Source organism: Mustela erminea, chromosome 13, assembly GCF_009829155.1.
Source record: "Mustela erminea isolate mMusErm1 chromosome 13, mMusErm1.Pri, whole genome shotgun sequence".
In the NCBI taxonomy this organism is placed as follows: Eukaryota; Metazoa; Chordata; class Mammalia; order Carnivora; family Mustelidae; genus Mustela; species Mustela erminea.
In genome coordinates, this window is record NC_045626.1 from 64,837,870 (window position 1) to 64,847,973 (window position 10,104).

The window sequence follows — 10,104 nt, forward strand, 5'->3', positions numbered from 1 at the left end:
ACACAGTGTCAGACAGAGGAAGATGGAAAGAAGCCTATGGTCATGGATCTCAGCTGGAGGTCTTGGTACAGACTCAAGATATTTGTACATTTCTTCTGCTTCCGTTCATGGACACAATGTAGAAGCAATGTCTTCCCTGTCTCCGTGAACATCCCTAGCCCTCAGATCTTGGTTTCTGAAATACTATACTCTACTGATTCCTGATTTCGGATCTGGCTGAGGGAATGTACAAGCAGATCTTGGAACATTTGGGGCAGGAAGTCAAGAAAATTTTCTAAGACTAATGGATTTGTGTAAAAGAATATAGTTGCTGGCTTAGAGTGGCTCCCATTCGTCAAATTTGTGACAACTTGGGGATCAAAAAGAAGAACAGGGATGGATTATAACAACGAATTGAAAAAATCCTCGAGTCAACAGTGACATTCAAGAACATCTAGGTTGGGGAGGAGGGGATCTTTTTGACAGAACAATACGAACTCATGAATGTTGAAGAAATGACAGGTTTAGAAGTCACCTTTTTGCAAACACGAATTTATTCAGACAAGGACCAAAATAGATGCTAAAACAGGGGGTCAAGTGTTGTTTGAAAAAAGGATATTCATCTGGTCTCAAAGTATCAGACCATATATTACTAATTTAATAAAGAAAATGATAGCCTTACAATGAAGAGATCTAGAAGATACCACCTTCATGAAGTGATCCAACTTAACATCACTAATGATGGGGGAGATTTCGTGTTGAACCAGAATCTGATAATGAGAAAATAATCAGACAAACCAAGATTGTGAAGCAAGGCTGTGATTCAATGGGACAGGCTTCTTTAAAAATGTTAATGTTATAATGCACCTGGCTGGCTCAGTTGGTTAGGCAGCTTACCCCTGATTTCCATTCCAGGTCATGATCTCAGGGTCGTGGGATTGAGTCCCACATCAGGCTCCAAGCTCAAAGGGAAGTCTGCTTGAGATTCTCTTTTGCCTCACCCCCTGCCCCTCCCCCCACTCACATGCTCTCTAAATCAATCAATCAATCAATCTTTAAAAACTGTTAATGTCATAGAAGATCAGTTTGTATTTTAAGAAGCAAGGGATAGGGGCACCTGGGTGGCTCAGTTAAGAGTCTGCCTTCAGCTCAGGTCATGATCCTAGGGTCCTGGGATCAAGCCCCACATCAGGCTCCCTGCTCAGTGGGAAGCCTGTTCTCCCTCTCCCATTCTCCCTGCTTGTGTTCCCTCTCTCACTGTGTCTCTTTCTGTCAAAAACAAAAGAATAAAATAAAATCTTAAAAAAAAAAAAAGCAGGAGATAGTTCTAGATTAAAGGAGACTTTAAAAAATGATGATCACTGGGGCGCCTGGGTGGCTCAGTGGTTAAAGCCTCTGCCTTCGGCTCAGGTCATGATCTCAGGGTCCTAGGATCGAGCCCCACATCGGGCTCTCTGCTCAGTAGGGAGCCTGCTTCCCCCTCTCATTTCCTCTGCATACCTCTCTGCCTGCTTGTGATCTCTGTCTGTCACATGAATAAATAAATAAATAAATCTAAAAAAAAAATGATGATCACTGATTAGATACTGGATCTAAAGAGATAGATTATAGATAATAGGTGACGGGTTTATTGGATCAACTGGGAAAATTTGAATTGGATGAAGTATCAAATACTACTATTATATCAAGGTCAAGTTTCTTGAGGGTGATAATGGTATCAATGTTATATAGGAGACTGATCTTATTCAGAGTAGATATGTACCTAAGTATTTAGGGATAAAGTGCAATGATTAATGCAACTTTTAAAAAATGTAGATAGATAACATATGGACAGAGCGAAAGAAAATGAGGTGAAACATTAACAACTGGTGAACCTAAGTGAAGTATAAGTGGCATTCTTTCTCTTTTTCTGTGGGTTTAAAACTTTTTCAAGATAAAAACAGGGGTACCTGGGTGGCTCAGTCAGTTAAGCGTCAGACTCTTGATTTCAGCTCAGGTCATGGTCTCAGGGTCGTGGGATAGAGCCCTAAGTTGGGCTCTGCCCTCAGTGCTGAGACTACTTGAGATTCTCTCTCCCTTTCCCGCTGCCCCTCCAGCTCATGCTCTCTCTCTCTCTCTCAAATAAATACATAAATCTTTAAAAACATAAAAATATAAGCATTGAGGGTCACCTGGGTGGCTCAGTGGGTTAAGCCTCTGCCTTCAGCTTGGGTCATGATCTCAGGGTCCTGGGATCAAGCCCTGTGTTAGGCTATCTGCTCGGCAGGGAGCCTGCTTCCCCCTCTATCTCTGCCTGCTGTTCTGCTTACTTGTGATCTCTCTCTATGTCAAATAAATAAAATCTTAAATATATATATAAGCATTGAGGGGGGAAATAGCCAAAACAATCGCAAAAAACTTTGTGAAATGCAGCTAAGCATGTGATTCTTGATCCCAGGGTCATGAGTTTGAGCCCTACATTGAGTATAGAGTTTATTTTAAAAAAAAAGACCCCAACTCAGGGAGGTTAAATCACGTGCCCTGTATCGTGTAGCTGGTGAGTGGGAACTCCAGCCCAAGCGGTCCTGAGCCAGGGCCATCGTGCCTATGAATGTGTATAACAGAGTACAAGTCAGTGGGCCTTGTGGGTGCATGAGGGGCATACAAGCTTCTCTACCTGCAGGATCCTTCATCAGATAGGAACACAGCACCTACAGTCTGCAATGCAGCCATTGTCCTGGGGGCACAGTGGTAACCGCATGGTCAAAGTCCTTGCCTTTGTGGTGGCTGAGACAGAGGATCAGCAAACCCATGCCTAATGTTGAGGGCTTGTGATTCTTGGCCATTCAAATATCCTCTATTATGAAGTTTCTGTTAAAATTTTTTGTCCAGGGGCGCCTGGGTGGCTCAGTGGGTTAAGCCTCTGCCTTCGGCTCAGGTCATGATCTCAGGGTTCTGGGATCGAGCCCCGCATTGTGCTCTCTACTCGACAAGGAGCGTGTTTCCTCCTCTCTCTCTGCCTGCCTGTCTGCCTACTTGTGATCTCTATCTGTCAAATAAATAAATAAAATCTTTAAAAAAGGGGCGCCTGGGTGGCTCAGTGGGTTAAGCCTCTGCCTTCGGCTCAGGTCATGATCTCAGGGTCCTGGGATTGAGCCCCGCGTCGGGCTCTCTGCTCAGCAGGGAGCCTGTTTCCCTTCCTTTCTCTCTCTGCCTGCCTCTCTGCCTACTTGTAATCTCTGTCTGTCAAATAAATAAATAAAATCTTTAAAAAAAATTTTTTTTTAATCTTTAAAAAAAAAAAAAAGAAATACCTTGGCTAACCCCAAATGAAGCAAAATTTCTCAAAAAAAAATAAATAAAATAAAATAAAGTTTTTTGTCCACTTTCCTATCAGGTTTTACATCAAATGCCTACAAATGCAAATTTTACATCAAATGCATTTCTGCATTACCAAGACAATCAAGTAATTTTTCTGTCTCCTAAATTATGTTAAACCACCCTTGCATTCCAACTGCATGAGACAGGGCGCAGGATTCAACCTCCCTGAGCCTGTTTTTTTGTTTTGCTTTGTTTTTTAAGTGAACTCTATACACGACATGGGGCTCAAACTCATGACCCCAAGATCAAGAGTCATATGCTCTACCGAGCCATCCAGGCATCCTGAACATTTTCGGCTGTGAGTGGGAGCAGTCCTAGTCCGCAGAGAGCTGCGTGCAGAACAGTCAGAGATTTCTGCCACGTCTGTCCCCAAGTAGCCAAGGGGCTGCTGTCACCACCACTGCTGTCATACACTCAGCCAGGTAGACACACTGCCACATGTGGGTGCACAGTGTCCAGGCACATGGGCAGTTTCCACAGGCATGGCCCCAGAGGGGAGGAAATGCAGTAATTTCCTGGGGAGCTGGCCAGGAGTCCAGAGAAACACGAGGGTCATAGGAGCTGGGGTGGAAGGAAGGGGCGGGGTCACACCCTAACCCCTATGAGCCTTCCCCACCATAGGCTCCCTGCTCTGACTCCAGGCCCTAACTCGGGGTCCTGAGATGCTGACCCATACTCCAGTCCAAGCCAATGTTAACACTTAATGGTCAGGCGGCTGACATGGAGGGAGCGCCTCCTACTGGCAAGGCAAGCTTCATGCATCCCCCCACCCACCCCCATGAGGGAAGCGCTGGCATGAGTCCCGTTTCACAGGTGAGGAAACTGAGGCTCAAAGGTAGCAACCACTTGCTAGAGTCCCTGCTCTCCTCTGTGCTAAGAGCATGATCCTCCCAGACCACTGGATGGGGCTGGAGCAGCTGATAAGACCCAGCTCTCAGGGCCAATCCTATCCCCATCTTTGCAGCCCAGACTCCAATGTTCTGGAGCACTCTGGAGCGCTCTGGACCCCACCATCCTCTTCTTCTTCTTCCTTTTTTTTTTTTTTTTAAAGATTTTATTTATTTATTTGACAGAGAGAGATCACAAGCAGGCAGAGAGGCAGGCAGAGAGAGAGGAGGGAAGCAGCTCCCCACTGAGCAGAGAGCCTGATGTGGGGCTCGATCCCAGGACCCTGAGATCATGACCTGAGGCGAAGGCAGAGGCCCCAACCCACTGAGCCACCCAGACGCCCCCGAAGGCAGATGTTTAATGGACTGAGCCACCCAGGTGCCCCCCCCCCATCGTCTTCTACAACTACTCCCTTTACGAGTAAAGCTCTGGCTTTTACAGGCCTGCTAGAGCTGGGCAGGCATTTGGATCCAGGATAGGCGATGGAGGGCTCTGGGAGGACCCCACCCCTCCAGCAGCTCGGGACAGTTTCCTCCCCTGCAGGGGCAGCCGAGGACAGTCCCAGCTGGGCCTTCTCACTCTGTGACACCAGGCAGCTCCCTTCTGTACAGACCTAGTTTCCTTATAAATCAAGTTCAGCAATGAATCCCACTGGATTCTGGGAAAAGCAGTGAATCGTTCCACCGAGGATCCTGTGGGAGGGCAGGTACTTCCAAGTGGCCACAGCAGACACATGTCACAAACCTAAAAGCCACCACTACCCTGAAGCTCATGCAGTCTCCCTAAAAGACGAGCACTTACTCTGAGCCTCAGAACACAGAGTTTGCACACAAGCTTAACACGCTGGGACCTAGTGCTGGAAGATGATAAACTAGAGAGCAAGGGACCTCGTTGTCACCATGGGTCTATACATTCCTCATGGTGCTGGGTCCTCACTCATGCCAACCTAAGAACCTTCCCCCAGAGACGCCTAGGTGACTCAGTCAGTTAAGGGTCTGCCTTAGGCTCAGGTCATGATCCTGGGGTCCCAAGATCAAATCTCACATCAGGCTCCCCGCTCAGTGGGGAGTCAAAATCTTAAAAAACAAAAACTAAAAACAAACAAAACAAAAAAAAACCTCCCCCAGGAGGCTGCAGCAGAAGGCCCAACCCCAAAGGAGTCAACCTGGTGCTGGCTGGGGAGGAGAAGACTGGGTCTGGGAGGCCCTGCTGGAGAGAAGGGACAGCGATGGGAAAGCGGGGGGACAGTGGGGAGGAAGGAGAGGGGGCTTCAGACCGCCAGCTTCCTTCAGAGCCTGCAGCAGCATGGCCAGGAGCCCTCAAGGGGAGGGATCTAAGCCAGGAGGTCCCCAGCCCAGCCAGGGTCTCCTGTTCCATGTTCCACATCAGCTGGGGCAGGCTCCAGGCTCCCTCCCACTCCGGGCTTCTTAAAACAAGAACAGGAAGTGGAGAATGCTTTCCAACAAACACAAAACACAGGGGGAGAAACCACATCCTCTCTCCTCACCAAGGAAACTTGCAGAGGGCGTCATGGGCTCCGAGCAGAGATCCCCCCCAACACTGACCCTCACATACACAGCAAGACATGCCATACAGGTCCCCCCACAAAGTCTCCGGGAGACACAATGGGCCCAGACCCCCCACAGAGAAAGGTGGCAGTGGCTCCCACTGCCAGGGGCCACATCCCCATCAGGGGTCTCTGGGGCCTGAAGCCCCAGGCCCTGTTTGCCTCTTTACAACTCTAGGCTCTGGTGGGCTCGGCACCTCTGCATGTTCTCCAGAGCATGGCGGGGAGGGGAGGCCCCTGGGGAGGCCATGCCGCTGGAGCTGCCACCCTCATCCTTGAAGGAGCCCTGAGGGAGGGGAAAGAGGACCAGGTCGGGAGAGACAGGTGGACAGACAAAGGGAGGAAGGAACGAAGGAGGAGGCGAATGAGTGAAACAGAAGGTTAAAGTTTGCAGGAACGGGGAAGCCAAAACAAAGGTGGCACGGAATGCCACCTGGGTGAGGACTTGGCCACGCTCCCCCCTGCTCCGGGACTGTCCCCTCGGCTTACAAAGCACTTCTGATCCTGACAATGATCCATGAGGCAGTTATTCCAGGAAACAGACCCAGCCAGCCGGGAGGGGGATGACTGCTTGGGCTTTTCACTAGCCTGGGCTGGGGGCCAAGAGCCAGGAGGGGTGTCCTGCTATATTCTGCCCCGGTGGGCAGAGGAAGCCTTCCATGGGCTGGGCTTCCTGGAAAAGGGCTGGAAAACACCAGCTGGGGCCCCTCTCTAACACCCACCTTGCACTAGCCCCAAACATCCAGCAGTCCCTGGCTGGGCCCCAGGCCCAGACATCAGAAGGGGAGGCAGTGGGGGACATGGTGCTGGCCAGGACAGGTTTCCTAGGTCCTGGGCCCGGGTGAGAAACTGGCCCTGGACAGCACTGAGTGCACACTGACAGGCCAGGTCTTGCCCTCGCTTCTGGGAAAAATCCCCAGCTTTGGAGAACAGCTGTGGCTTCTCTAAATGGCCAAGCACTAGTCATCAGGGTCAGCCTGGGCCAGACCGGTGACACTGTGGCGGTGCCCTCTCCGGGTCTCCTGAGACCCGGAGCTAGGAAAAGACTCATACGCCACATCTGTCAATATCCCCAAACCCCTTTCTGTCTCATGCGCACACCTGCCTCTTGCTCTGTGGAAGGGTCCTGGGGCTGCTTCCTTGCTGGAAGCTGTGCAACCCCCACTATGTGCACACACATGCACACACACACACATACACACACTTACACACACACCTTCTCCGCACTCTCACCACCAGTTACAGAGTCTCCAGGAGGGGCCAGCCACTGAGAACCACCCAGCTTCCATCCACATCTTACTCACCGTCCAATGTCCGAGCAGACCTTGGAGTCAGCAGCGACCGCAGCGCGGCTAAAGGCCTGGGGGCCACAGCTGGTGTGGCGGCGAGAGAGGACCACGGCGGGCACAATAATGGCCAGGGCCAGCCCCAACCCCAGCAGGACCATGCTGGCCGTGACCCTGCGGCCTTGGGCCATGGCTCTGAGGCTCAGAGTGGAGCCTCAGGTGGACGGACACACAGGTGGGTGGGTGAATGCACAGATTCACGGGTGATGGGACAGATGAACAGATGGAGGCCAGAGACAGACAAACGGATTGACAGGCTAGACAGCTGAACATAGGCTAGGAAGAGAAGGACGGTCAGAGAGACACTGGACAGAGACGGGATTGCAGACAGATGGACAGACAGGCTTACAGATGATCGGAGGCCCCTGGTTGGACCAATGGGCATACAGACCAGCCGCCAGCAGCGACAGGGCTGCTGTCCTGCTCAAGCGCCTGCTAGAGGCAGAGCTGGCCGCTTGCCTGAACTTCCAGTTTTCAGCCCCTGTTCTTGGCCCTGGCAGGAGGCCAGGGAGCAGGGCGTTTATGGGGAGTTTTCCTCTCAGAGAGGAGCAAGCCACCACCGTTAACTCCCTCATTCCCACAGCCTGCCCAGGGCTATCCCACCCCACGTGCTTGGGGACTTGGCACCTCCCGCCCCGAGGGAGCCAGGACAGCAGGACTCAGACCTGCCCTGTCCCCTCCCCTGGATCCGCCGCAGAGGGACAAGGGGGCTGCATGGGCACCCCACCTCCTTGGTGTGGTTGCGCCCAGCTAGATTTCCTCAGCATCCCCAGAGCCAGAGGACACTGAGGATGTCTGGGGCCCAGACATGGGGCTGAAGAGGGCCAGAGACAGAGGGATTGGAGGACCCAAGGCAATGTCACTCAGGATCCGGGTTCAAGTCCCAGCTCAGTCATGGCCTAGCCAGGAAACTGGTGTGACCAGGAGTGAGCTCAACTTCCCGATCCCCATCAAACACCCAAGACTACAAGACCTCTGTGTGAGGAAAGTAAACAGGGCCTACATCTGGCCCACTGCCCACCAGGCCACCCACCCCCGGGGCCTGCTGTCAGAATGCCACCATAGGCCTCCTGAGAGTGAGGCTGCCCTCCTGTCTGGGTCTCTGCACTTCCCTGGCCGTGTGTCCGCTTCCCTGTGTCCATCTGGGCAGGCTGTGCCTCCTCCCCTGGGAACACTGGTCTGGATGGTCCCCTGCCTAGGCCTTGGGTTACCCAATGGGGAGGCAACTGGGGGAGGGGGACCCATTGACGCCCTTCTTGACCAGGCTCAGTGGGAGCACAGGGTGCAGGGTCCAGGCTGGACTCCCTCCCACACAGCCCCCACTGCCCCCCTATATTCTCTGGCTTCCTCCCCAGCTGAGCATCACCCACCCCAGGCCTCTCGACACCTCCTAGTACAACAGACGAACCGCCCACACAGCCTGCCAGGCCCCCACCGGAGCCCCTGGTCAGCCAGGCAGTCTCTCCAACAGGCCTGTTTCCACAGCTGTACAGGGGGGCGGGGAAGGGCTGTGGGCACCTTCTTCTGTCCCCACTGTCTCCCACACCACAGTGACATGGCTCAACCCAGAAATAACATGCATTGCTGGCCCAGGGTCTGCCCACCCTCTGGGAAAGCAGGGGCAGCAGACAGAGGGGTAAGAATGCGTGCTAAGAATGGCACATTCCCCCATCGCCACAGCCGTCCTGATCAGGCTGAGGCCAGGAGGCAGGGACTGAAGGAGCCAAGTCCCAGGAGAGGAAAGAGTGTCATGCTAGGCCTGGCTAGAGGTATGGCTGGACAGACTGAGCTGGGAAAGGCCTGATATCCTTGTGCAGGAGACAATGGGAAGAAAAGAGAGGAAACCAAGTCCCCCTGCACCTGGTGGAGCCCACAGCTGAGCCCCACGGGGCCTGGGGAACTGTGTGTGCTCAGCCCATATGCAGGAACCCAAGGAGTGAGACTAGTCCCTCAGGCCTCAGTCTTCTCTCCTCCAAATGGGGCCATGACCTTTCCTCTAGGGCCAAAATGAAAGCTGAGGAGACTTGCACTTCCCACCAGCCAAGCCTCCATTCCGTCCCCAGGGGACCCCGGATGTATCACCCTCCCAGGCTCAGGGCCCAGACTCTGCAGACACAAAACTCTGTTTCCTCGTGGGCACTTTAGAAACACCAAGTTTTCCGGTCTCCTGAGGGAGAGCCCAGACTTGGGGTGGCCCCTGTGTCCCTGCCCTCAGGGGTCCCCGCTCAGGCTCCCTGGTCAGGGGCACGGGTGGCCATCAGGCTGTGACCCACCCTCTCCTGCCCACCCCGGCTTCTCACAGCTCCTCAGTCAGAGATCACATCCAGTTAACAGCCCCTGAGGGACAAAGGGAGGGGCTCGCGCCTGGGGGAGGAGGCAGGCCTCTGTGTCTCATTATTCCCCTCCAGGCCCCTCTTTCTGGGCTGCACTCTCCAGCTGCCCACAGGTCCAAGCCCTAACCCTTGGGATCTGGGGACCTCTCCTGGCTCACTGTTCCCTGAGAACCGGGCCTCTTTCTGGAGCTAATCACAGCTTGGTTTTCATTCTGGGTTTGTGCTTGGAAAACCCCCTAGGCCTGGCTCTGACCGAGACGTTTTGCTCCAGCCTCTTGCCCAATCCCACTCTTCAGACCTCGGGTTCACCTCCATGTATCCTCCACAGTGTGAACCCGGGGCACCCGCCAGGCAGACGAGGTAGCAGGGTTATAAGCATCTCTTGGCGGCCCACTGGCCAAGTAAACGCCAGAGCTTCAGCGCCCCCTGGTGGTTGATACTAGGAAGTGCCATGGCCCAGGCCAGAAAAGGGATGACCTGGCCCCCTGGTCATGGGGCTCAGGGTGAGGAAGGACAGTGATTGGTCTGAGTGGATCCCGTCTCCACTCACCCACTGGCCGGACTCTCATGTACGTTCTCAGACTAGCTCCAGCACCTGAGAGGTTATGACCTCTGAATCCCGCCTCTCCAC

At 53.1% G+C, this 10,104-nt stretch overlaps 1 protein-coding gene across 2 annotated transcripts in view; it reads right to left on the bottom strand.

The window, feature by feature from the left end:
• Positions 1-10,052, bottom strand: part of GGT5 (gamma-glutamyltransferase 5) — a 28,721-nt gene extending 18,669 nt beyond the window's left edge. For both annotated transcript variants that reach the window (XM_032310070.1, XM_032310069.1), the window contains exon 1: positions 7,099-10,052. In XM_032310070.1, the coding sequence (XP_032165961.1) occupies positions 7,099-7,271 (173 nt within the window). In that variant the 5' untranslated portion in view covers positions 7,272-10,052. The remainder of the gene's footprint in view (positions 1-7,098) is intronic.
• Positions 10,053-10,104: the final 52 nt, after the last annotated feature.